General features: G+C 49.6%; 1 protein-coding gene across 2 annotated transcripts in view; it reads right to left on the reverse strand.

The window, feature by feature from the left end:
- Positions 1 to 26,063, reverse strand: part of Dnaaf5 (dynein axonemal assembly factor 5) — a 39,156-nt gene extending 13,093 nt beyond the window's left edge. Inside the window, exons 1-9 of one of the 2 annotated variants that reach the window (XM_050163220.1) lie at positions 25,252 to 26,063; positions 24,513 to 24,697; positions 23,222 to 23,346; positions 22,664 to 22,782; positions 14,545 to 14,777; positions 12,999 to 13,211; positions 8,862 to 9,005; positions 5,024 to 5,192; positions 802 to 949 (exon numbers count right to left, since the gene is read on the reverse strand). In XM_050163220.1, coding sequence (XP_050019177.1) covers positions 802 to 949; positions 5,024 to 5,192; positions 8,862 to 9,005; positions 12,999 to 13,211; positions 14,545 to 14,777; positions 22,664 to 22,782; positions 23,222 to 23,346; positions 24,513 to 24,697; positions 25,252 to 25,828 — 1,913 coding nt within the window. In that variant the 5' untranslated portion in view covers positions 25,829 to 26,063. Of the gene's footprint in view, positions 1 to 801; positions 950 to 5,023; positions 5,193 to 8,861; positions 9,006 to 12,998; positions 13,212 to 14,544; positions 14,778 to 22,663; positions 22,783 to 23,221; positions 23,347 to 24,512; positions 24,714 to 25,251 lie in introns of both variants that reach the window. The other variant, XM_050163219.1, reaches the window with a different exon arrangement.
- Between the last annotated feature and the right edge of the window lie 729 nt (positions 26,064 to 26,792).

The following is a 26,792-nucleotide window of genomic DNA, read 5'->3' on the forward strand; positions in this document are numbered from 1 at the left end:
GACCAAGTCACAGGGAACTTTAGAGTTTGCTGACCACACTGTGTGATGATAGATTTGTTTGGGGGGAGATGGGAGAGGTGGGGGAGTCCTGCCCACATGGGGCTAATGTGTTCAGGTCTCCATCTTTAAGACCCAGGGCTGCCATGGGGTAAGGCTTGGGAGATCCCAGCATGGCTTTAATCTTTCTTATTCTGCCCAGTGAACCAAGGAAAGCAGTATTTCAAGATTTTGTGTGTGCATCTCTCTGTCTCTCCCTCTCTGTGTGGTCTTCTTACAGGCAGCTCTGACTTTCAACATCCTCTCCCAGGATGAGCTTCTGGTCTGGGTTGTTCCCCACCCACCCAGAGCCAGTTCTTTCCTAAGCTCTTTGTTCAACTTTTTCTTTACTTCAAAGCCATAAAATTGGAGCAGTGCTGCCTCAGAGCTCTTCTGAGATAACAGAAGGCTACCCCTAAGCCTTCACCATCAATGCTAATTCAGTCAAGCCTGTTAGGTCTGAAAGGTACCAAAAGGCTTTTAAAACAGAACAGCGGATACAGAAGTCATTAATAGTTAATGTGCCCTAAAACTTTCTCACTCAATGGAATCTTAATGACTCCCCTACAGTGACTTTGATTTACTGTCTGTGTCTCTGTGGTGCACTCACCAAGCCCACTGTTTACCTAGCAGTTATGCTAGGGATAGAGACCACCAAGAAGCCTGCACCTTAGCCCTCAGGGGCCCTGCCCAGGGCAGCATGGGAAGATGGGAGACCTATCCAACACTCATGCGGCCTCTACCCAGACCCCAGGACTGACCTACCCTTGAGAGTCAACAGTGTCCTTAGGCCTCAGCAGCAACGTGGACAGGACAGAGAAGAGCTTCAGGCGCATGTGCGGGTCTATGGTGGGCTGGAGACAAGTCCTGAGGGTAGGAATCACGTGCTGCAGCGCTTCTCCCACAGCTGGGCCTGGAAAAAGAGGGAAGGGACTACAGCAAGCTGCTGGCTAGCCTGGCTTCTCTGATGGGGACGATACAGGAGCACGAGTGTGGGGAAGTTGTCCTGCAAGTCGCAGGGCTGTGGCCCCCATTTCTGCCATGCTGCTCTGCCAATTGCTGAGGGCACTAACAAAAGACTAACCCCAGAAGTCCCTCATCATGTGACCAAGACACAAATCTGGTTTCTCTTTACAATCTTCAAATTCATTCTTTTTTTTAAAAAATTATTTATTATGTATATTATATTCTGTCTGTGTGTAAGTCTGCAGGCCAGAAGAGGGCACCAGATCTCATTACAGATGGTTGTGAGCCACCATGTGGTTGCCGGGAATTGAACTCAGGATCTTTGGAAGAGCAGGCAATGCTCTTAAACCACTGAGCCATCTCTCCAGCCCTCCAAATTCATTCTTTAAAAACAATTTTACTTCATTATTTTTAATAATGTGCATGTGTGCCTAAAGATATGTGCACATAAATGCAGAATCAGTGGAGCCCAATAGCAACGATCTCCTGGAGCTGGAGTTACAGGCAGTCTAGAGACACATGACATGGGTGCTAGCAGATAAACCTCAGAGCTCTGCAAGAGCAGTAAGAGGTCTTTTTCTTTCTTTTTTGAGACTGGGTTTCTTTGGGTAACAGCCCTAGCTGTCCTGGAACTTGCTCTGTAGACCAGGCTGGTCTCAAATTCAGAGATGTGCCTGCCTCTCAAGTGCTGGGAGAGGTCTTGATGGCTGAGCCATTCCTTTAGTCCTCTTTTTCTTTTGACACAGGATTTTACTTTGTAGCCCAGAATGACTCTGAACTCAAGACAATACCTTAGCTTCCAACTGCTCCGTAGTGTTCCTCCACCTTTTTCTTTTGAAGCAGGGTCTCTCACAGGTCTAAGATTTAATGATTAGGCTAGCCTGGCTGGTTACTGAACCCCAGGGATTAGCTTCTCTCTCTCCTCTCTCTCTCTCTCTCTCTGGGCTGGGGTTACATGGATGTGGTGGCTTTTAATCACCACCACTCAGGAGGCAGAGGCAGGTGGATCAGAGTTTGGGGCCATCCTGGTCTACACAGCAAATTCCAGTACAGCCATGGCTATGCAGAAAAACCCTTTCTCAAAAAGAAATCAAACAAGAAAATAAATGCCTGACATTTTTTTTTTTTTTTTTTGAGACAGGGTTTCTCTGTAGCTTTGGAGCCTGTCCTGGAACTAGCTCTTGTACACCAGGCTGGCCTCGAACTCACAGAGATCCTGTCTCTGCCTCCTGAGTGCTGGGATTAAAGGCGTGAGCTACCACCACCCGGCTAATGCCTGACATTTTTACAAGAGCCTGGGGACAGCCCTCAAGCTTGCAAGGCAATCGAGTTATCTTCACAGGCCTACTTATCAAAACTCAAATCTAAAAGTCAAGAAATATCTGAACAATGCACCAAAATCAGTCATTGAAAGCACCCCACCATTTGTTCAAGCCTTATGGTAATGAAGAGAGAAGAAATGGAACCCTGTTTCCTTCACCCCCATCTTTCTCCCAGGTCACAAAGACTTCAGGGGCAACACCTTGAGGGTTCACTGCCAGGTGACTGGAACTATACAGCCTTGAGTTGGGATATAATGGCTGACATGCCAGAACATGCCCCTGAACACTTCCCTGCTGTACCTTGGACTTTGTATTTTAGCTAAAAGCCAGGCACAGTTTGTTAATTCTACAACTGGACATTGAGCCAAGTCACCTAAATCTACTTCAAGACCCTGTGTGTCTAGGGTCTGTACTGTGGAGATGGGGGCTAAGGAAACAACAGCTTTGTCCACCTGAAGCTGTGTGGGTCTGAGGAAGAGAAGGAAAACAAAAACAGCACAATGGGAAAAGCAGCTGCTGGCCTAATGAGACGAACAGGATCCCTCCCGCATGGGTGAGTGCCAGGATTGCTCCAAGCATCACAGGCAAGTGCCAGGGTTTGCTTAGACTCTGTCAACATCAAAGAACAGATGTCTGGAGCCCTGCAGCTGATGAGCCGGCTCTCAGAATAAAAACCAAGTGCACAAGCTGGAGTTTCATTCACAAAGGAAGAAAGGGGATGCAGAGGAGAGGGAAGCTGACATTCCCACTTGAACTTCAGTGAGAAGCAAACTGCCTTTCAAGATATCCACACAGTGAGGGGCTGGGGCTATACCTCCATGGCTGGGAGTGCTTGCCTAGCACACTTGGAGTCCTGGTTCCAGCCCAGCACTGGATAAAGTGGGCATATGGTGGAAACCTATAATCCCTGCAGTTAGGAGATGGAGGCAAGAGGATGACTAAAAGGTTCATCCTCAGCTACAGAGCAGGCTCGAGGTCAGCCTTGACTGCATGAGACCCTGTCTTCCGAACAAAACAACTCCGTCCAGAGAAATGTGCTCCATAGCAGCGCAGGTCTAGCTTTCCTGGTGGATGGGGACTGGAAGCAGGGTATGGAGCTGCGCCCTCAGCTCCTGCATCTGCCTATGGTCCTGCCTGAGTCTGCTCTGCCATTGGTCAATCTGCCAATAAGCGTGCCAGTCAGTGCTCTGGTCTGACACCAGTCCCTGTTACAGTGCTGTTATCAGTGTCGACAGGGATGGGAGGAACTACTGGCAAGTGAGCTCTTCCTGTACTTCTGGTCTTTACACCTCAGGAAGTCAAAGCAGAGACTCCAAAGGCCCCCAACATGTGGGTTTTCATGCCCATAGCCCACCTCCCAGGCATCAAGCAGGCCCAGGAGCTTAGGTCCCAGGAGGTGGGAGAATATGGTCCCCAGAGGGATCTGGGCCAACTTGAAAGGAGAGTACATACCATAATTACTGCAGACCACACTAGAACTATAATGCCCCTATTCACAGCCAAACTGAGTACAAACGGCCCTGTGGCAGCCCACTCCTGGGTCTTGAGAAATGTAGCAGGACCTTCCCATAATATGGACTCACAGACCCAGAGGCAACCTCATTCAGCACAGCAGGCCCTCTCCGGGCATGGGATGGCTTGCTGTATGAGCGCACCATTTCTGCTGTTGTTTCTTGGTGTGGGTGTGCACATGTGGAAGTCAGAGCTCGACATCAGGTGTCTTCAAGAGCTCTTCGCTTCATTTTTTGAGAAAGCACCTAAGGCTCCCTGAGTCACCTAGACTGGCTGGTCAGCAAGCCCCACAGACTCTCCTGTCTCTGCCTCCCTAGTGTTATGACTATAGGAACATGATGCTGCACCTGGCCTTTAAAAAAGATCTACTTTTGTTTTACTGTATGATTACCTTGAATGCATGTATGTGCACTGTGTGTGTTTGGTGCCTGCAGAGGCCAGAAGAGGGCACTGAATCACTTGTAACTGGAAGCCACCCACCATGTGTCTTCTGCAAGAGTAGCAGCAGGTGCTCTTAACTGCTGAGCCATTGCTCCAGTGCCACACAGGCTTTTTATGTCTGGCTCTGGGAACTGAATTCAGGTCCTCCTGTTTGTGTAACAAGCACTTGACTAAGCTGTCTCTTCAGTCCTACAGGTGCCATCTCTGCCTTTTGAACATAGTCTAAGGAACTGCAGCAAACTATACCCTCTGGTGTAAACACAAGACACTGTGTCATCTGCCATGCCTGTTGTAAATACAGCTTCTCCCCGACAGAGCTGGGGGCTCAAGTGGGATTTGTGAGAGGAGCTGGACCACTTGGTACTAAAAATGCTAAATAAATAAAATAAAACCCCACTAAGGATTATAAAGCAATGCTTCTCACTTCTACAAAGAGCCTCCATGAGAACTGAGGGGAATGCTAAGGTCTTGGGGCCATATGCCAATGTGGCTAGAGACGCTAAATTTTACTGTAAAACAGAAGTATCTGAAGAATACAAGATGCAAAAGAAGCCATGTGACCCCAGCATGTGGGAGGCTAAGGCAGGAGCAGAACTGGTTTGAAAGCATCCTGAGCAAGGATGTTAGCAAGACCCTGTCACACAAACAGAAGCCATGCCTGGGTCAAGGCCAGGTTGTGTGGCTCAGGATGGTGAGGGTGGTGCAGCTGCAGCCTGGCTTGGGCAGGTCAGTGGCCCGAGGCTTACCTGCCTGGGTGAGTACCACAGTGAACTTCAGCAACTGCACAGAGTGCACTGTCCACTCGCCATGTGAGGCCGTCAGCCGCTCCAGGAGCGCACCCACATGCTTGCGGAACAGGTCCTGACTGCTGGGGATGTCTTCCACCTCGGCCAGTGTGTCCATGGTGTTCTGGGCCTAGAAAAGGGTATACGAAGGTTGGGACCAGTGTAATTTTTAAATTTAAAATACTTTTTGGAGGGGGCTCCCCCCCGCCCCACTGAGAAGGTTTCTGGGTAACAACAGCTCTAGCTGTCCTGGAACTAGCTCTTGTAGACCAGGCTGGCCTCAAACTCATAGAGAGTCTCCTGCTTGAGAGGGCTTTTTGAAAAAGCCCTCTTATGTAGTTCAGGTTGGTCTCAAACTTAGTACATAGCCAGAGATGACCTCCAATTTCTAACACTCCTTCCTGCCTATACCTTCTGAGTGTGGGAACTGTAGGTATGTGCCACCACACACTCAATTTATTCTGTATTGTACTAGGTAAATACTCTACCAACTGAGATCAAGCCTAATTTCTCTTTCATTTACATTTATTGATTTACTTTGTTGGGGAGAGGGCATGCATGCCACAGTGCATGTGTTCAAGTCAGAAGATGACTTGAAGGGTCAGTTCTCTTCTGCCATCTGGATTCCAGAGATTACACTCACTTGCTGAGCCTCCTCACTGACTCCCTAGAGTCCACTTTTTATTTATTTATTTTTTTTGAGATACGATTTCTTTGTGTAGTTATGGCTATCCTGGAACTCCCTCGGTAGATCAGGTTGGCCTCCAACTCAGAGATCCATCTGCCTCTGCCTCCAGAGGGTTGTCCAGAGGGTGACGCCCAGCTAGAGCCTACCTTTTTTTTTAATTTTCGAGACAGGGTTTCTCTGTAGCTTTTGGTTCCTGTCCTGGAACTACCTCTTCTAGACCAGGCTGGCCTCTAACTCACAGAGATCCACCTGCCTCTGCCTCCCGAGTGCTGGGATTAAAGGCATGCGCCACCACTGCCCGGCTTAGAGCCTACTTTTTAAAGGTTAAGATTCTCGGAGATTTCCTTGTCATCTGAGGTCTGTGACTATAGCAACCACCAGCTGGACAGAAACCCGTGACCAGGAGGCAAGGGCTATAAAAGCAAACGCCTCGAAAGAGCAGGCAGCAGCCTACATCAGGGCTGGTGCCCTCTCTACAACACTTTCATACAGATTTGCCTTGTCTGTGCTGCTTATACCGCAAGTAAGAGACACAAACCCACCAACTCAGGAGCTCACCTGTGTGTATGTGTGCGCGTATGCATGCATGCATGCATGTGTGTACATGTGTATGAGTGTGGCCTCCTGAGATGCTCAGAGGCTATGCTAGCAGGGGCTTGACCACACCGGACAAGGGCAAAGTAGTTTTAAAGATACTGCGAGGGTAGAGAGAGGGCAGGGTGGCTCAGTCATTTGCAAGCTTGAAGATCTGAATCTGATCTCAAGAACCCACATCAGTAGCCAGGCATGGGGTGTATGCCTATAATCCCAGCAATGCAAAGGCAAAGATGTGGGTGGGGTGGGGTGGGGGTGTTGTTCTTAGGACTTGCTGGCCTGGCCTAGGTGGTAAGCCAGTAAAAGACTGTCAAATAAACAAACAAAAACAAAAATCAAGGTAGGGTTGGAGAGACGGCTCAGCAAATAAGAGCACAAACTACTCTGTAGAGGATTCAAACTTAGTTCCCAGATTTCACGATGGATGGGGCATATCCACCCACAGCTGTAGCTCAAGGGACTCTGAAGCTCTCTTCTGTCCTCTGTAAGTACTGTGCACTCATGCACACATTTAAAAAATCTTTCAAGCTGGAGAGATGGCTCAGAGGTTAAGAGCACTGGCTGCTCTTCCAGAGATCCTGAGTTCAATTCCCAGCAACCACATGGTGGCTCACAACCATCTGTACTGAGGTCTGGTGCTCTCTCCTGGCCTGCAGGCATACACACAGACAAATATTGTATAATAAATAAATAAATATTAAAAAAAATCTTTCAAAAAAAAAAAAGGAAAAAAAAAGACAAAGAAAAACTCAGAGTGGATGGTGCCAGAGGAATGACATTGGCCACCACGCACACATGTGGACCTACACACTTGCATGCAGATACACACACAAAATAGTAATAAAAAAGAAACTGCTACAATTTACAGTCCTGTCAGTGACTCAGCACATAGATGGCTGAGGGAGGAGAATCAAGAGTTCAAAGTCAGCTTGGGTTACATAGCAAGACCTTGTTTAGAAACCAAAACCCAGTGCTGGAGAGGTGGCTCAACAGCTAAGAGCATGTACAGCTCTTGCAGAAGTCCTGAATTCAGGTCCCAGCACCCATGTCAGGTAGCTCACAACCATCTGTTACTTTAGTTGTGGGGATTCAATGTCTCTGGCCTTTGGGGGCACATGTGCTCATACCCACATGCAAACACACACACATATATAACTAAAATAATACCCCCCCCCCCGAAAACCCAAAACAACAACAACAACAAACTAAAGGGAATTGGGGCTAGGAATTCATGTCAGTGCACAGTGCATACCTAATATAGGCAAGACCCTGGGCTCCATCCTAGAACTATGAAGAACCTTCCACTCTCAAACACACATAACAAAACTACCACCTAAATCTCCAAAACCGTAAAACCATGATCAGTGAAGGCTGCCCTCACCCTCCTCCTTTAGTTCTTCTACCCAGACTAGATCTCAAGGTAAAAACAATCCACTGGTGCTCTGAAGCCAACCACAAAGGTTAATGGGCAGCCAAAGGAGAGAGTCACAGTCACCTTCTGGGATTTAATACAGTAGGCAACCCCTGACATTCCCTTGCATCAGGGGCCTGGGCAGTGGGCCACATCTCTGCTCCTGACCTGAAGGGTTTGGCTTCCTTCCTGTGGCCTGCAGGCACAACTCTGCTAGAATTTACAGCTCTATCAGTGACAAGCTGTCTTTGATGACATATGACACATACCCTCTACAAAGGGTGTCTTGAAAGAGAAAATTTTGAATTGAGAAAGTCCCTAACAAAAGAGGGGGAAAGGCTCCTCCAGGCAGGGAACCACAGGATACCTAAGCCTCCTGCAGGCCCATGAAAGTGGTTGACACTCCCATCTGTCCCTTCGGCTCTTGAGACCCACAGGGATGTTAAGGATGTGTGTGTGCGTGTGTCCATGGGTGTGGGTGTGTATGTCCGTGGGAGGTGTACAAGTCCGTGGGTGTGTATGTGTTTGTGTGGGTGTGGGTGTGTCTGTGGGGGAGTGTGTGTCCATGGGGGTGTACATACATGTGCATGTGGAGACTAGAAGCTAACAGAGTGTCTAATTCAGTCACTTCCACCTTATTTTCCGACACGAAGCTTGTCTGTCTTCAAAAGTTCAAGGCTAGCCTGGACCAAGCTAGTCTGTCTCAAAAACAAAACAAACAAGCAAAACTTAAAAAGAACATTTTAAATCTTAAAATACAAGCCAAGGGGACAGAAACAACTCCAAATGATGGGCTGGGTTGCCATTAACACAGGACAGCCACCAGTCTTCCCTACAGCTTTTGGCTGCACAGGAATGCTTTGAAGCCTCAAGAGATTGGGGGGGGGGTAGGGGTTCAGGGTCCCAGTATTCAACAGCCTTCACTCTTGGGAGGGAACACTCCCTGGGGCCACTTTATGAGTGACTCCTCCTAAATGCTCTGAATTCTTTCACCTTTGCTAGTTAAGCCTGCCCCCGGCCTGGAATTCAACCATGCTGGAGACTGACAGAAGACAGGACATTTCCTGTGGAAAGAGACTGTAGCTGTGGGGTGCTGCTTGCCTTACCTTCTTCAAAAGGCCCGGGGAACCTGAGACTGCCAGTATTGTCACCAGCACCTCCATGAGCTGCAGGCTGACAGTGCGACAGTCTTCCTGACATACAGAGAGTAGAGCCTGCACACACAGCAATAGATGCTCCAGGTAGCGATTCTGGAAGAGACCAGAGAAAGTCAATACCCCCTCTCTGCAACCAGTGCGGGGCCCATACATGTGACAAGAGTCAGAAAAGCTATTGCGCCCCATTTGAGGGCTGCTAGGCCCCGACTAGAGCACATCCACCGGGAAGAGCAAGTTTGGGCCAGAAAGGAAGCAACAGAAGGATTGAGAATACATTTCGTGAGAGCCAGGCAGTGGTAGCACTCAGCTTTAGTCCCAGCATTTAAGAAGAAGAGGCAAGGTGGATCTTTGTGAGTTCGAGGTCAGCCTGGTCTACAGAGCAAATTCCAGGAAAGCCAGGGCTACATAAAGAAACCTTTTCTCGAACACCCCCAAGAATATATTTTGTGACATGTTTACTGCTATCTTTAAACTTAAAAATGCCGACCCTATTTATTCTGTGCTCCATGGAACCTGTGAACAGACATGGTAGAAGAATGCTAAAGGATGTGAATACAGAAAGAAGCCTGCGGGATTTCAGCTTCCGAGGTGAGAGTGCGCTCCTGCAAGCATTCTGAGACATTCTGGGTGGCATACCCTGCCTCCCACCCTAAGCGCTCCAGTCCAGAGACTGAGCTGGGCTTCCCGTCCCCCAGCTCTCTGAGTCCTATATATAACCCAGCCATTTTGACTACACTGGCCTCTTGGCCGCCTGGCTCCCCCACCCACATCATCTGGTTCAGTCAGTTGGTTGCGTTCATTCTGGACTCTCCCAGAAGTCTCTGCCCCCCTCTCCCTCATATCTATACTAAAATCTTCAACCCCTTAGGCGCAGTCACAGCCTCCTTTTATTTATTTTTTCATTCACAGGCCTGTTAGCCCTCTATCAAAGAGGCTGGGGGGAGGGGGAGAGAATGATGATTCAAGGCCCAACTCAGCCAAACAGCAGTTATTTCAACCTGGGCTACAGAAGATATTGTCTCAACAACAACAACAACAACAACAGGGGAGAGAAATGGGAGGAGGCGAAAATTTGTAATAATAATAAAAGAAAATCTTGTAGAATTCTGAGCTGAAAAAAAAAAAAAAACCCAACAACAAAAAACAAAACAAAAAAACTCCAAACTCCTAAACCTCACATTTAACAACTTTATGCCAGAACATATATTATGATGATATTCCCATGCTGAAATGATTGCCCGCCAGATCCACTTTAAATTACCTAGAATGGAGTCAAGGCTAGGGTTTAGCTGATGTCTAGCTTGAGTCACAAGCTTTTTGACTGCTATAGGTGCCGAAGGCTAAGCTGCCCATACTTGGCTTTCCTGGTTTCAGGTGCATTTGCTCAAGAATCATGGTTGGGTGACCAGTGGAGCCCTGTGAAGAACTCCCATAGGCGGGCTAGAGAGATGGCTCAGTGGTTAAGAGCATTGCCTGCTCTTTCAAAGGTTCTGAGTTCAATTCCTAGCAACCACATGGTGGCTTACAACCATCTGTAATGAGGTCTGGTGCCCTCTTCTGGCCTGTAGGCATACACACAGACATAATACTGTATATATAATAAATAAATAAACATTAAAAATTAAAAAAAAAAGAACTCCCATAGGCTGTAGGAAAGCAATAATTCATGGTCTTTAGCATTCCTCTAATGTATTCATTCCGCAGGTTCCATGGAACACAGAAAAAATAGGAATGGTGGTGACAGGCAATATAAATCATATAAAAATATGATTTATAAACACTCACACACATATTTATATACTAGCTCTCAGTCAAGAGAGTTTACCTGCTGAGCCATCTTACCAGTCCTGAAGGGCACCAGATCTCATTACAGATGGTTGTGAGCCATGTGGTTACTGGGAATTGAACTCAGGACGTCTGGAAGAGCAGCCGCTGCTCTTAACCGCTGAGCCATTTCTCCAGCACCCCCTCCCCCAGTTCATTCTTAAAGAGTTTTATTCATTCATTCATTCATTCATTCATTCATTTATTTAAATCATGCTCTCATGACCACAAGAAATCTAACAGCCCCCAAACAACCCAACAGGAAGTGGGAGGGAGGCAGTACAAAACCTGTCAACCTGTCAACTCCAAGTTCAATGGCCTTGACCTCGCCTGAACACCTTTGCTAATAATTCAAGTCTGGCAAGAAGGAAACGACGTGTTCATTGTGGGTTTCTCTGGTGACAAGAGTCCCTACACTGCTAGTACACTGAGGAAGAAGAGCCTCTTGGGTCCTTCTGTGCCCTGAAGCACTGTCAAGTTTCCTCTCAGGGCGTAGAGCAACGGTCAATGTTAAGAGTCTGTACTGCTCTTGCAGAAGACTCAAGTTCAGTTCCCAGCATTCCTCTCAAGAGGTCACAATGACCTCTAACTCCAGCTAGAGGATCCATAATAACCCTCTCTGGACTCAACGGGCACCTGCACTCATGTGCACAAATACACAGTCACCCAAAAAACAAAACAAAACAACACGTATCTTAGGAAAGAAATCAGTTCCCCTTTCTAGAAGGCTGAACCAAAGTTAAGAGCCAGCACAGAGGAGCCTGACAGGCCAGATCTAAGTTATCTGGAGGTGACATAGAAATGAAGTGGCCACTAGTGGTGGACTATTTGGGAAGGATTAGGAGGCATGGCTTTGTTGGAGGAGGTGTATCACTGAGGGTGGGCTTTGAGATTTCAAAAGTTCACACCATTCCCAGGTAGCTCTCTTTGACTGGTGGCTGTGTCTCAAGATATAAGCTCTCAGCTGTTTCAATGCCATGCCTTTCTGTTGCCACGTTCCCTGTCATGATGTCTATGGACTTTAATCTTCTGAAACCATAATCCTCCAAATAGATTGTAAATTCCCTTGGTCATGGTATTTTATTATAGCATTAGGAAAGTAACTAAGGGGCTGGAGAGGGGTTAAGGGTACTGACTGTTCTTCAGAGGTCCTGAGTTCAATTCCCAGCAACCACATAGTGGCGCATAACCACCTGTAATGAGATCTGATGCCACCTTCTGCCCTGCAAGGACACATACATGCAGAATACTCTATACATAATAAATAAATAAATCTTAAAAAAAAAAAAAGAGATAAGTATCAAAGACAGCAGCAGGTGAATGGCACTACGCCCATGGGTCTCTCACTCAGGTGACAGAAATGACTGAACAGAGCACTGGGGCCGACTTCCATCAGCCAGTGTCCCACCCTCCAGCCCAGCTTTGCCAGAGCTGAGCCATCTCTAGGTACACCAAGGCCCAAACAGGTTGATTGGCTAGTGAGCAGAACATAGTCTCCCAACAAGAGGATCAGGGTACTTGAGAACAGGGTATGCCTAACACAGTCCAACATGGCAACCTTCATTTTGCCCTCAGTAGAAACAACCAGAACATGTTCCAGTGGTAAAGCTGAGAGCTAGGCTGCCCTGGCTCAGTTTAAAGTGGATCTGTCTGTCCAGTTGCACGAGGTTACTGCAAACATAGGATTCAAGGGCTAAGTGACACTGACAGAATGAGCTCTTGGTCACCAAGGATATGCTGTTCATACTAATCTTGATATTGTGTGTACTCCTTAGTTTCCAGGGTAGGGGCCTAGGACTCCCTCAACCCTTGTCACTGACCTATGAGCACCCACAGCAGCAACGCTAGATGGACTCTCCTGGGAGATGAACGTGTCCTGAGCTGTCCAAGCCACTGGCATTAACAAAAGGAATTTTGTTGTTGTTTTGTTTTTTGAGACAAGATTTCCCTGTAACTTTGGGGCCTGTCCTGGAATTTGCTCTGTAAACCAGGCTGGCCTTGAACTCACAAAAATCCATCTGCTTCTGCTTCCCAAGTGCTGGGATTAAAGGCATGTGCTACCACTGCACAGTTAGCAATTTAAATGGCTGCCTGTGGTAGGATGGCCACAAGACTTAACAGGGGGTGCTGATGCTGGCACCTGGGCATGTCGCCGCCCTTGGGCTGGCTACCATCAGCAGTTAGCCTGAGTTGCCAGCAGGGCTACCTTTCTTCTCTAGCACCAGGATGCCCTAGTACCCACCCTTCCAGGCATCCACTTACATTCTCAGAGCCCTGGCAGATGTGCTCCTTGGCCAGCTCTGTGGCTATGACCTTGAGGTGTGGCTGAAGGATGTTCTGGGGGCAGCCCTGGATGACAGATGCGAGGATCAAGAGGCCAGAGGCGGAGGGTGACTTCTTCAGCATGGCTAAGATCAGTTTCAGAAACACTTCCGGGTTGACGAATGTGCCAATGAGCTCTGCAGCTCTTATACACTGTAAGGAAGACAGGGAGGCACAGAGCTCTGGAAACATGGCTACAGTCAGGGCTCCCACTGGTGCCTGGGCTTGCCCAACAGGACTTCCCACCTGCCAGAAGGTATGGTGTACAGGCCTATGGGGAAGCACACACCCTTCTTTCTTTAAGTGTGTGTGGCATCGAGGCAAGTGGGAGCCAGGGCTCTGAAGCAGGGTGTCTGGTCCTCCTGCCTCATTTGACACCAGCAGCCTAAGCCTCTCATTCACACACACAGTCAGCACCCTCGGTAACTTGACAAGGACATGGCTGAGATGCAAAACCATGACGCTGAATGTAGGGCACTGCAACATCAACTCCAGTCCCTACACTGCTGTTTCCATTAATAAAATACTCACAGATGACAATACAGGGCTGGGCAGCAGTGGGGGCTGTCTAGGAAGGGGGCTGGTGTGGCTGGATGGGGAGCTGGAAAGTTTGTGGTCCTGGTCAGCTCTGTACCTCCATCATGGAGCAGACAGGGGCAACACACAGAGAGGCGGCACATAGGCGGCACACAGGGGCAGGTACAGAGCACACGGACACAGCAACCTTCACACGGCACTTCTCATCATTCCGTCCCTCTCCTTCACAAATCCAGACTGAGAGATATAAAGTTACCTTTTCTGTCAATAAAATATAGGGTCAAAAATTTTGTGGTAAGGCCTGGGGAGGTGGCTCAGTGAACAATGAATATGCTTGCTGTATAAGCTTGAGGATCAGAGTTCAGATCCCCAGCACCCATGTAAAAGGACGGAAGGGGTGGCAGCCTCCTGCCATTTCAGTACCCAGGAGACAAAGGGGACCCTTGGGGAAGCTGGCTAGGTAAGTCTAGCTGATTTGTGAGGTTCAGTTTCAGTGAGGCTTTGCAATCCACTGGACAACAATTGATACCCAATGTCAAATTTGGACTTCCATTAGCATGCATAAAATTGCACACATACTCACACACACTGGTCATACATATGCAACATACATGAATACACTGCAACCCCGTGCCGAGGTTTTGTGTGGAAATAGCATGTGTGCCTGGCTGAGGAAACTAGTCTGTTAGGCACACTGACTACTGACAGCCTGGTCACTGGAAGCAGAGCACTGCAGAGCCTGGACAAAAGCGCACATGCTGCACATGTCCTGTGTGCTCAAGGTGGAACAGTTTTGCTTCGATGGCCCTGCCAGGACTAGGCTAGTGGTTGAATATGGGGGAGATGGAAGGGCAGGCGGGAGGTGTTCATGCCCTCACCTAGTTGGTGAGCACAGAACTGGTGTATACAGGGCTGAGCTTTGCCACTTAAGAGATGATGGGACACTCACACTGCTGACCACAGCCTTCTCCTCGTCGTTACACGCCAGCTGCAGGGTTCTGAGGATGATCTCCAGGTGCTGCGTGATGTGGTCCTCTGCGTGCAGGAGCAGCACTGGCAGCAGCTGTGCGGCCTTCACCCGTGTCCCCACCACCCAGTCGGTGATATCGTGACAGACAGCAGGAAGCACCTTGGAGAGGTTCCTGAAAACCAGCTCTCGGCAGCCCAGGCCAGGACGGCTCTCTAGAGGAGAGAATACGGGAATCCACAAAGATAGCTTCAGCCAAGTTCAGAATGTCCCTCAAGACAGAAAGGAGGGCTAGGTTTGGTGGCTTGCAACTATGATCCTGGAGCTCAGGAGGCTAAGACCGTAAGATTGCTCCAAGTTGAAGATAAGCCTGGGTTACACAGTTCCAGGTTATCTCGGGCTGCAGAATGAGACTCTATCACAAAAACAAATAACAAAAACCCACTAACCACCCCCCCCCGCAAAAAAAACAAAACAAAAAAACGGAAAAAGTGAGGGTCATAAAGTACTTCTCATGGCCTCATGGCTATGCTGTGGTGTGACACACAAGAAACCACACTGGGGCATACCTGCCAACCTTCACCACAAAGCCTGAAGTAAACTTAGCTCCTGTCCCCTTGCCACCCCTCCACCCAATGGCCCTGGCTATGGACTAGAGCAAATTCTCTAACATCTTTGCTCAGTGGACTTGCATAGCACAGACTCTGCTGGAGTAGTCTATGCAGTGAAGACACCAGTTTCCCCATGCATCTCCTGAGAGCTTAGCTCTGACTTGGGCTGTTTTAAACGGTGTTGGACTCAACTCCTAGTACACAGTTACTAGCAGGGTCAGGCATTTACATTTCTTGGTATCAATATCTAGTGGGTTACATCATACCATAGGCACTTGCTTGACTTAGAAAACAAAAAGGCACCAGCCTATCTTCTACTGTGCCTGCACCATTCAACTTTCCTGCTATGGCATGGCCTGCCTTCAAGTTAGTTGAGCCTGGAAGAGTACAGTGGTGTCTCCCTGAAGTCCGATTTCTGTTTCTCCAATGCCAATGACACTGAGCATCTTTATGGTGATACCACCTTTGGTGCCCTCTTTCCAAAGACTGTTTAACAAGTTTTGAATTGTTTTTCTTATTGAGTTCTCAGTATGTTCTAGAACAAGGTATAATTATTTTCTTGGGTTTTTTTTTTTTCACTCTCTTAACACTGTGTGTGTGTCCATGTGTGTATTGCAGGGGACTGAACCAAGCTCCTCCCATTTGTTAAGCGAGCATTCTATAACTGAACTACATCCCCAGCCCAATAGGGAGACAGACAGGCACTGAGCCACACCCCAAGCTTCCCACCAGTAGGGTGATTTCTAGTCAAGTTCTACTACTGAGTCAAATCCTGTCAGACCCTTACTGACGGATTCTAGATGAACCCTGTGCCTCTGAGCTATTTCTTTTGAATGCACTCCACAGTCTGGCTAGCCTGCTTTCATATCACAGATGATGAAGTTCCTAGTCTTCCCAGGACAGTTCAGCCAGCACTGGCTCTGTGCTTTTGTCATGTGCAGTTGCCAGCATGTAGTCTACACATAATACACACCTTAGTTCCCCCACTGTGCCAATGGCATCTCAACACCTGAGAAGCATCTGGCCAGAGGATGCTACACAGAACAACATGGATGTGGACGCTTCCACTGTATGAAGCACTCCATTGGTCTGTACTGACCCAGCATACCGGAACCTAACCTACAGAATGATTTCAGCACCATGTGGATCCAGTATTAGGAATCATTAGCCCAGGGTTTAACGACGCAGTCCTGACTAGCTTCAAACTCACAGTAATCCTCCTGCCTCAGCTTTTCAAATACTGGGATAACAAACTCCACGGCAACTTTACTTTTTTTATTATTACTGTAATATCTGCAAACATAAACATAATGTCCTCAAACACAAGCTGAGCCATCACACGGAGCCAGGACTAACTACCCTACTCTCCCACAAGCAGGATACACACTCAGTACTATTCCTTAAAAAGGCTTGGTTTTGGCCAGTGCTTTGCTAGGCCTGTCATGCAGCTGCTTCAGAGGCCAAAGCAGAAGGACCACAAAGTCAAGGTCGCCCGGAGAACTCAGACCCTGTCTAAATATGGCTCAGTAGGTAATGTGCTTGCCTAGCAGGCATGATGCCCTGGTTCCACTTCTAATATCACATAATTAGGGTGTGTGGGTACATGCTTTAATCCCAGCATTCAGGAGGTAGGGGCACGGGGATCAAAAGTCAAAAGCTACTCTCAGCTACAAGCTGAGTTTGAGGCCAGCCTGGGTTATACCTCAAAACCTAAACCAAAAATACAAGTAAAAAGAGGGCAGGGGTACAAGGTCTTCGGTTCAAACCCCAGTATTCTAAACAAATAAATAAAGACCAAAGCTCAGAAAGATGGTTCACTGGGTCAAAGTACTCACTTGCAAAAGTCAGATGACCCGAATTCCATCCCTATAACCCATGTTTAAAACCAAACAAGGCCGTATGTGGTGGCATGCTTCTGTAATCTAAGTACTCCTCTGGAGAGATGAAGGACAGAGACAGGAGTCTCCTTCAGAAGCGCTTGGGCAGACTAACTAACTGGAGTAACGAACTCACCAACAGAAACTGCAGCTCCTACTGCAGAAACAAAGGGAGAGGCTAGAACCCACTCCACAAGTTATCCCTTGACCTTCGCACCTGCGTCAGCCTTTTGTGTACTTTCACATATATAATATAGAAATAAATTCTTTTACATTGTTTATTTTGTGAGTGTCCGTTGTAGCATAAGTGTGAAGATCAGAGAACTTGTGGGAGTCAGTTCTCCCCAGCACGTGGGCCCCAGGAAGACACTCAAGCTGCCAGGCTTGGCAGTAGGGCAACTCTACCTACTGAGCCATCCCGACAGCCCAAATAAATAAAACGTAAAAAATTCAGTGTGAAAAACAAAACAAAGCTAATTCTCATGCCCTACCTCCAAGTAACTTGATTAACAATTTCTACACAACCTTGTAGATGTTTGAATACAGAAGTTTCCCCACAACATCCCCAAATGGCAGGCCTCAACTCTGTCCTGGGCTAATAGTATTACCTAGGACACTGTTTACTGTGTCCTAAGGGGGTTTTATTATTTATTTTGGGCAGGGCGCGGGGGGGGGGGGGCTGCTTTGTAAACAGGCTCCTTTCACTTAGCAGGATTCATTCACACTGTGGCCCATGTCTGTGTCCTTCCCCTTTTTGGCTGAGGGACCTCCTATCTTTCCACCTCATCTGGTATACCTAGTCTCCCACATTGGCACATGTGGGTTGCTTCCCTCTGGAGCTCTCATGGAGAATGTTGCTAGGATACTCTCCAGCTTTGCTGGGGACACAGCTTCATTCCTGTCTAGTGTCTACCTTGGCCAGGTAGGTGGTAAGCGCCATGCTGACATCCAGAGAAACCGCGACTTTATAAGCATCCTGGCACTGGCTGTCTCCCCGTAGGGCAGTATTACACCTGCCATGTTTGTTTCTCAGCATCTAAATTCCTTCCCAGACTTGATTATTTGCCATTTGATTTATGGGCAGGCTAGGGGTCAGTGGTCCTGCATCTCTCTTTAGAAGCATGTTAGCACAGGTAAGCAGGGAGGAAGGCCCTGGGGTCTGAGTAATCACTTACAAGTCGAGAGTTGAAAGTGTGGCCCTGGAGGCCCAGAGAGCTCGGGACTGTCTATAAATCTTTAGGGATAACTACAGCATGACGGTGGATAAAAAGGTAGAAAAAGACAACTTAAGTGGTCATGCTTGCTCTTGTGTAGGGTGACAAGGGCCCTTAGAGACTTTAAGAGACAACAGACTCTTCATTAGAAGAATTATGGACATCTACAAAGCCAGACACCATGGGAACGAGCAGCCATCCATATAGCTGCCAACACCAGTGGAAAAGATGAGGTCATGTTAGGTCTAGTGAGGCAAAGGACATTCCACCTGGAGGAGTTGGGGAGGGAAATAGGGTGGAAGGTTGAAGCTGGTGCAGAGGTCAATGTTCAGTTTTCGGAGAGGTCAGAGATGCTGGGGTTTGGGGATTGGGAAACCTGGCTTCTGTGAAAGTGATTTCCCTCTTCTAACATCTCATTCTTGTCTACAAGGCCTGTCTGTGTGCTGCTAAGGCAGAATGACCTGCCCTTGAGAAGAGGGAAAAGCTCCCATGGTGCCAGCCAGCTTCCCATCATCTATTCCCATTCACGTTTCTATCCCAAACACCCTGGTGGAATGTAGGCAGGGCAGAACCAGATGGATGGACACAATGCTACACATTCAAAGGGAACTAACTCTACTCACTTCCAGACCAGCTTTTTTTTCTTTTTTAAGAAAAAGAGAAGAAAAGAAGGAAAGAAAAAAAGCCCTGTGTCCTCCTGGCATCGAGCCACTGTTCTGAAGATATGCTGCCCTCACCACTTCGGCACGACGGGCAAACAATTACAGCAGAAGGATGTTTCAAAGAAAAACCGCCACCAATAACAAAACCTGGAACCTGCTGTCACCAGAGCCCTGCCACTGGTGGCTTGCAGGACCCTGAGGACACTTTCTTCAGTAAAAACTGATCTGAAGACAATGTAACTGCCACCTTCCTGGCTACCCCGCATAGCACTCCATTTTAAAACTGGTGATTTGAGGCCTACAAAGTGGCTCGGTGGGTAAAGGTCTTTGCCACGCAAACTTTAAGACCTGAGTTCAATTCCCAGGGTCCTCGTAAAGGTGGAAGAAGAACGAACTCCACAAAGTTGGTTTTTGAGGTCCACCTGTGCATTGTAGCACTGGTGTCCACCCCTACACTGTACGCACCCACAGAAACCAATAACGCTAAAAAAAAAATTGGTAAAAGTGGAGATTTAGGTGCTAGGGAGATGGTTCAGTGGTTCCCAGCGCCCATGCTGGAGCATTCACAACCACCTGTAACTCCAGCTCCAGATGATAAGGCACCCTCTTCTGGATTCCAAGGGCAGTATATTTATGCTCACAAATCCACGTTCCCAACACAAACACATAATTAAAAATAAAAACAAGAGGCTGGAGAGATGGCTCAGCAGTTAAGAGCATTCACTGCTCTTCCAGAGGACTTGATTTTGGTTCTTAGCACCCACGTTAAAAGGTCACAACTGTGGCCTCCACAGGTACCAAGTATGCCCATGGTGCAGATACATACATGGAGGCAAAGCACTCATACACATAATATAAAAAATAAACCTTAAAAACATTCTTGAAAAATACGTTTAACAATTGCAAACAGTTAAAAGTGGAGACTTACTTTGGTGTTGTAAAAGGAAACTAACAGTCTGTAAGTTGAACATAAACCCTGTGGTAGAGGTGGTGACATTTACTACCTTTCTGTCCTTTGAACTTGATTAAATTTGATTCCGGTGCTGACCTCAGTCTGTGTGGTAACTGTCAACTGTAAGTGCTGTGTACATCAGCTATGGCAAGCTGAGGTCCCCCTACACTGGCAGCAAGAAAGGATATAACATTATAGCCACTCATCCAAGCTGCTGTCTCTTGGAATGGAAACAACTGAAGCACATGCCTACCTAAGAAGCACTGAGGGGTCAGGCACAGGGAGGAGGCAACTGGGTGGCAGGAGGGTGACAGGAGCAACTTACGGGGATGAGACTCAACAAGAAGGTGCACTGTGCCAAGTGGACAGGTCTGGCCACAGAGAACATGACTTGACACCCACAAAAACAGAGCGGCCAGTCAGGAAGGCACAAAAGATAAGCCAATGATGGACTTGTTCTCTCTCAGTTTGAGACATGATTTCTAACAAAGTTCGCAAACGCACAGCTCTAAAAGGCAGTTTTATGGATGTAAAGGGTATTTGTACACAGCTTTTTGGACAAGGACAACAGAGGTTCCCGGGTGGTAAGCAGAGGCCAGGAACAGGGCCGGGTGGGGCATTAGCAAGGAGGGCTAGGGTAAACGTCTGAGCAAGTGACAAGACCTGATGGCTGAAATGCAGCAAAATCATGAAGATTTGAGTTTTAAATTCTAATCCTACACTGAAGTAACTTCAGAGGGAAATGACAAAGCTCATGAAACCTAGCGCCATGCTGCTGGATACTATGACAATTCTAAATCCAGTCTGCTTCAGACTTCAGATGAAAAATGAGCTCTGAGCAGGAGCTGCTCTCACAGCTCAGAACGAGAACCATTGAGATGCCTGTAGCTACTGTCAGAGACAAGCCCTTGTTCCTAACTTAGATCCAAAACATATCCTAGAGGGCAGATCTCCTTCCAGAAGTTGAGCATAGAAAGCTGGTCAGTCAGTGCAAACAGAGTATATGCAAGCATGCCTTCCAAGTCCCTACAGACAAGCTCCCCACTAGTCAAGTGTGGTATCTTTCCAGGACAGTACAGCCTCCCACACTTTCCTTAGGGAATTTCCTTGCACTTCAAGGCCAGCTTGTGTCCTGTTGACACTGCTAGACTGCCAGCGAATTGTATGGGATGACCCCAGAGTGCAAGGGGACAATCAGGGACACACTAGCCTCACGCAGCAGAGAATGGCACCAGTGCATGTTCAGAGTCTGGCTGCAACTCCAGAGCTGGAGGGAGCTTCCTGCTTAGCTGTGCAAAAGGACACAGGTAACTTGAGGCAGAAAGAACAAGAGGGAAAAAACCCTTTAGGCCTTTAGAATCCTGCTGCACCTCTGCCACAAAGGAACAGTTAACATAAATGCAAGCTGGGCATGGGAATGCACACCTGCAATCCCAGCATTTAAGAGGCTGAGGCAGGAGGACTGCATAAGTTCAGGGCCAGCATGGGTTACACATATTGAGACCTTGCCCCCCCCCCCCAATACCACAAAGGGTTGGGGATGTAACTCAGTAGTAGAACATTTGGTGTCGAATATCTGAGGCCCTGAGTCACACGTCTCTCCTCTCTCTCTCTCTCTCTCTCTCTCTCTCTCTCTCTCTCTGTCTCCCCTCTCTCTCTCTCTCTCTCTCTCTCTCTCTCTCTCTCTCTCTCTCTCCTCTCTCTCTCTCTCTCTCTCTCTCTCTCTCTCTCTCTCTCTCACACACACACACACACACACACACACACGATAAAGAAACAATCAAACACACTAATGACCTTCACATATCAGTTCCACATCTGGAAAACTGTGCTCTCAACCTGGCTTATCATATTGGAACAATCCAGCTTATATTACCGCTTGCACCTTTCCCAGAACTAGAGTGCTGTCCCTTGCTCCTAGACAGGGCAGAAACTCAGAGGCAGAGAAGCTGTCTGGGTCAGGAAGGGAAGGTGACCAACGAGAGGCCTGGATTTAGCATCCCAGCAAATCTGAGTTCAGGAGCAGCCTCAGAATCACTGCTGTGTCCACGGCCCACTAGACACCGCCACTGGGACTAAGAAGGAGCACCTGATTCCTGGGGGACAGTGTCTTCCACTTGTCACACCTCTGCCCTTGTTAGGGTGTGCTGCTGCTTGGTTTTAAGAAATAAGCTTTCCTGAGAAGGCAGGAGGTCTTAAAGCCCATGGGGCCAGGGGCTGGGCTGTGGGCAAAGACCTTCTTTACGGGGGAATTTGCTAGACAGTCACAAACATGGCCTTGGGTGATGACTATGTGAGGACAAGCAAGCGCTAACAGAAGACCCTACCCTGAGCACAGAAAGTATACGGAAAGACAAAGACCACTTATCCCGGAACTGCAGGCTTAGCTGCCTCTGGGTCAAAGGATGACAGCACCCATGGTGCTACTCTGGAAACTCTCAGCAGTGCTGCAGAGACCTGGTCCAGCTACACATCCCTGCACATGCTCAAAAGGGAGTGGTGGACAACTGGCAGCACATCTGGATGCTTCTGGGAAGTCCTCTCCTTCTTTAAGATGAAGCTGGCCCAAAGGTGGGAAAAGATCAGCTCCTAAGAGACAGAGGGCAGAGGCTGACAGGAGGGGCCTGCATGCCACCATGGAAAGAGGCATCCTCTGTGATCTCCAAACTGGCTCACAACTACTGGGCCCAGCAGCACCTCAGATACTAGTGCCTTCTTCGGGACCAAGAACAAATGTCCTTCATGGACCTTCCAGCTGCCTTGTCCCCCTAGCAGGGGCACTCACCGTGTTCAGGGTAGTGGGGAGGAGGAGGCGAAGCAAAATCCAGCTTGTCCTTTAGGTCTGCCTCATTCTCCTCCTGCCATTTCAGCCCGACCTTCTCCCAGAGGCTGGTGGCTGTCTGCCTGCAACACAGCAAAACAGGAGTGGCAGTCAGGTCTGGGTACCCTTCACGAAGGTCTTGACCACAGATACATCAGGGAAACACCTTCTGGGCTGGGGAGCAGGGTCAGGTAACAGGCATCACTTGGCAGGAGTGGCCTGACCAGCTCTGACTACATGGTGACAATACCAGCCAAGGGCCTAATGTCCACCCACAGACCCAACTTAAATAAGAAAGAGGTCTTAGCAATCAGAGATAGCTCATATGACACAGAACCACACAGCACACAGAACAAAGAGAGAGGGCAATTTCTTGTGGCTCCAGCTTATAGAGCAGAGAAACCACCACCCCTGTGGTAAAGGGCAACTGAACAGAAGCTCTTGCTGCAAATCAGAGTGGCTCCAGAGGGGTAGGGGGCACCACTTGGCCCACACTGCCCAGCTGCTGGGCGAGGTACTTACCGGACCTCAGGCATTTCGTCGCTGAAGCTGCTGAGCAGCAGTGGGCTGAGTTTGTGGAAGAAGGAGTAGCGGTCACGAAGATTCAGCAGCCAGCCCCCCACCACCGAGGTCACGGCCTGCCGGACCTGCCACAAGACAAGACAACAGAGAAGCAGCTTCACTTGCGAGTCTTCGGGAAGGGCGGTTCAGAGTCCTGCTGTGGTGGAATGTTAGTCCTGAAACAGGTGTAGGCAATGAGTTCCAGGGCAGCCCTGACAAATGAGAGGACCACTGCTGATCAGAACCTTGTGACACCCACTAGCTCTGTCCTCTGTGGGCTCACTGTGCACCCCCCCCCCCTCAGACAGTGTCTGCTGTCTTCTGTGCCACCATGGTACCTGGGTGTTTTTATGGGCTGCAGTGAAAATAGTAGAGGCTACCTTATTTGGCACGTGACATGAATCCACTTGGGAAAGAAAGATTAGACCTCACCAGGGTTTAGGCAGAGATATGGCTGGAGAACTGCTGCTTGCTGGTCAGGGTTTCTGTTTGGGGTAGTGGTGACAACTGTGACAGTGCTGTGTGTGTAGTGTGGGTGACAGAACACAGCACCCTGCACAATTTAGCACATGCTTTACAAAATTAAAATAAGCATGCATTTTAAACACCCACTAACCATCGTGAATGGGTAAACTGTATGCATGTCAACTATGATGCCACAGAGAGACATATAAATAAACCAAGCCATAGGGCTGTGCTGGGAGCCTGGGGCAGGACTTGGCTGGGGCACTTGCAGTGACACAGCCTAGAGCCTGATGGACTTCATCACAGAGGAGGGGACACGGCCACCCGGATACAACTTGTCAGTCTACGGAGAGTTTGGTGGTTGATATGAACGGCCAAGATGGAGACAGCTTTCAGTTTCTCTGGGGGTGGGGGTTGAGGGCTGGGCACTGTCCCTCCTCCCACCTACCCAGAATCCTGCGCTATCCCTTTCTGTTTTCTCTACCTGGACAGAGACTGCATGCCATCAGTCAGTCCTCTTTATAGGTGATATTACCATAAGCCCCTACAGCCTTAGATCTGAGACATGCCTGTGAGTTGGATTTTGCCTTCATAAAGCCAGTGCACCCCCTACATCTGTAGGCCTCCTGTCTGCCAGCATCCTCCGCTGCTTTCAAACTCCCCAGCACAGATTACCCTGCTACTCAACCTCTACCCTGCCCTTCTTTGCACTGAAGGAGGAGCACACAAAGACACTTTCACTAACTGCACGTGGTTTCTATACTGTAGGGCAGCGACACCCCATTACCTGAGGGACGTCATCGAAGAGTCTTTGAGCAAAGTGGGAAAGAACGTCATCCACGGAACTGCCATTGCCAAACTGGATCACAGTGCCCGTGGCTTCGATGACGGCCACCCGGACCTTCCAGTGCTGGTGGGAGATGGTCTGCATCAGGGGGCTTATCAAGGACTCCGACTGCATGTGGAAGTGCTCTGCGGGACAGGGAGGCTGCTGGTTATCAGATACAGTTCTGTGGCCACCATCGTGCCTGCCATCTCCCGCTGAACGCTTCTAAACCAGCCCCTGCTAGCCTCAACTCCCACATTCCCGCTCCAAGCATCGAAGTGGACAAGTACACGTATTTCACAAGGTTGCTCCCTCCCGTCCAGACTTCCAGTTTAACCATCAGCACTAGGCAGGACCTGCTATTTTTTTTTTTTCCAAATTCTAGCTCAGAAGGAAAAAAGAGAAGACTCTGATCAAGCAGAGCTGTTAGAATGTTGGGAATAAACTAAAGGGAAGTGAAGAGAGGCAGCCTCCTTCAATCTAGGAAGCTAGAGATCCAAGTCAGAGACACAAGAGACACTGGAACAGAGAAACACACATGCACAAAATCAGAAGACTGAAGCAGACTAAGTTTGATGCCAGCCCGGGCTCCATGGTGAGATCTCATCTCCAATACAAAAATCATCACACGAGGGAACTAACCAACTTTAGTTAAGGTCCCGGCAATCTGGGTACCCGCGGAAGGGGATCCGACGCTTACCAGGAGTGGCCCGCGCCAGAGCAGCTGCGCACTCGCAACTTTCGCGGCGCACCGCGGCGAAGGGGTCGAGCAGCGCGCCCCGCAGCGCGCGCACCGCGTCGTCCAGGTGGGGCGCGAGCGCGGCGCCGCCAAGGTCCACGGCCAGGCGGAGCAGCTGCACGAGGGCGAGGCGCAGCTCCTCGCAGGGCTCCGGCGGCAGTCGCGCGGGCTCGGGTCGGGCCAGGCGCGCGGTGAGCGCGGGCACCAGGCGCGGTAGAGCATCGCGAGGCCGAGCGGCGCGGCGCAGGCCTAAGTCCAGCAGGTGAGCAGCGAGCGCGCGACAGCCCTCGGCCGGGTCGGTCAGAAGTCGCAGCAGGCGCGGCAGCAGCAGACGAGCCCAGGGGCCCTGGAAGGCAGCAGAATCCACGCCGGGCCGCACCGCCTCTTCCAGGGCGTGCTCCAGAGCCTCCAGCGCACGCCGCCGCCCCAGCTTACTCTCGGTCTCCAGCCCCGGCAGCAGGCGGCCTAGCGAGCGGCTTAGTTCCGCAGCCTCAGCCGCCTCGGCGAAGTCCGAAGCCGCCTCCGCTGGCGTCGCCATCTTGTGCGCGTTGCCTGTCTCCAAGGGAACCGGCGCTAGTACGATTGTGGCGGCACGCTTTACGGCAGGACTTCCGGCGGACTTGTTTGCTCGCGGCCGAGTGCGTGTTCCCGAGGCGTAATGCGGGGGGAGGGGCAGGGAGTAGGGGCCAGGGGGCGGGGCCAGGGTAAGTGGGCGGAAAAGGGATTTAGGGGGCGGAGTAAGTGGCAGGAGGCGGAGAGAGGGGGCGAAGAGGAAATGTTATTGGCTGGGTGCAGGAGGCGGGGCTCGAGCCTGGGGGGCGTAGCAGGGGGCAGCAGGCTTGGCGAGGGCCTCGGGAGGAGGGGCGAAGGGTGAGGCGTTGGGGGTAAGGGGTAGTGTGCGGAACCAGGAGGTGATAGGCGGAACGCGGGCCTTTTGGGAAAGGGGGTAGAGTAAAGAGTGGGGAATAAGGGGTAATGGGAAGGGTAAGAGCCGGGTAGGCGGGGCGTAGGCTTTGGGGGCGTTGCAGGTGGTGGCAGGCGGAGCGCGGGCTCTGTGGGCGGGGCGAAGGAAAAGAGAGGCTTAAGGGAAGGGGGCGGGGCAAGGGGTAGTAGGGTGGGTAAGGGGGAGGTGGGCGGAGCATGGGCCGCTGACCAGGGTCAGTAGGCGGAATGCAGGCTGGGGGAAAAGAGCATGAATCCCGAGGGTGGGGTGGGGTCTGAGTAGGGTGAAGGATGAGGAATGAGGGGCCTGAGACAAGGGCTGGTAGGTGGGGCGCAGACTTTGGGGCGTGGATAATGGCGGAGGGCGGGGCGAAGGGTGGGGCTGGCCTTTCTCTGAGTCTGGAACTTAACCCTAGTGGCTAAGCTTCCGCGTACCTGAATCTTCAGGTTCCACTTTCCCCTCGATCCCTGGGTACCGCAGGTGAAAGCACATTTGTCCTAAGGCGGCGGAAGGCCAAGCTAAGCTTGTTTTGAATGGCTTAGACGTGGGTGATCCTTAC

The sequence above is a fragment of the Alexandromys fortis genome, unplaced genomic scaffold (assembly GCF_014885135.2).
Source record: "Alexandromys fortis isolate MF-2015 unplaced genomic scaffold, M_Fortis_MF-2015_v1.1 scaffold_144, whole genome shotgun sequence".
Classification (NCBI taxonomy): domain Eukaryota; kingdom Metazoa; phylum Chordata; class Mammalia; order Rodentia; family Cricetidae; genus Alexandromys; species Alexandromys fortis.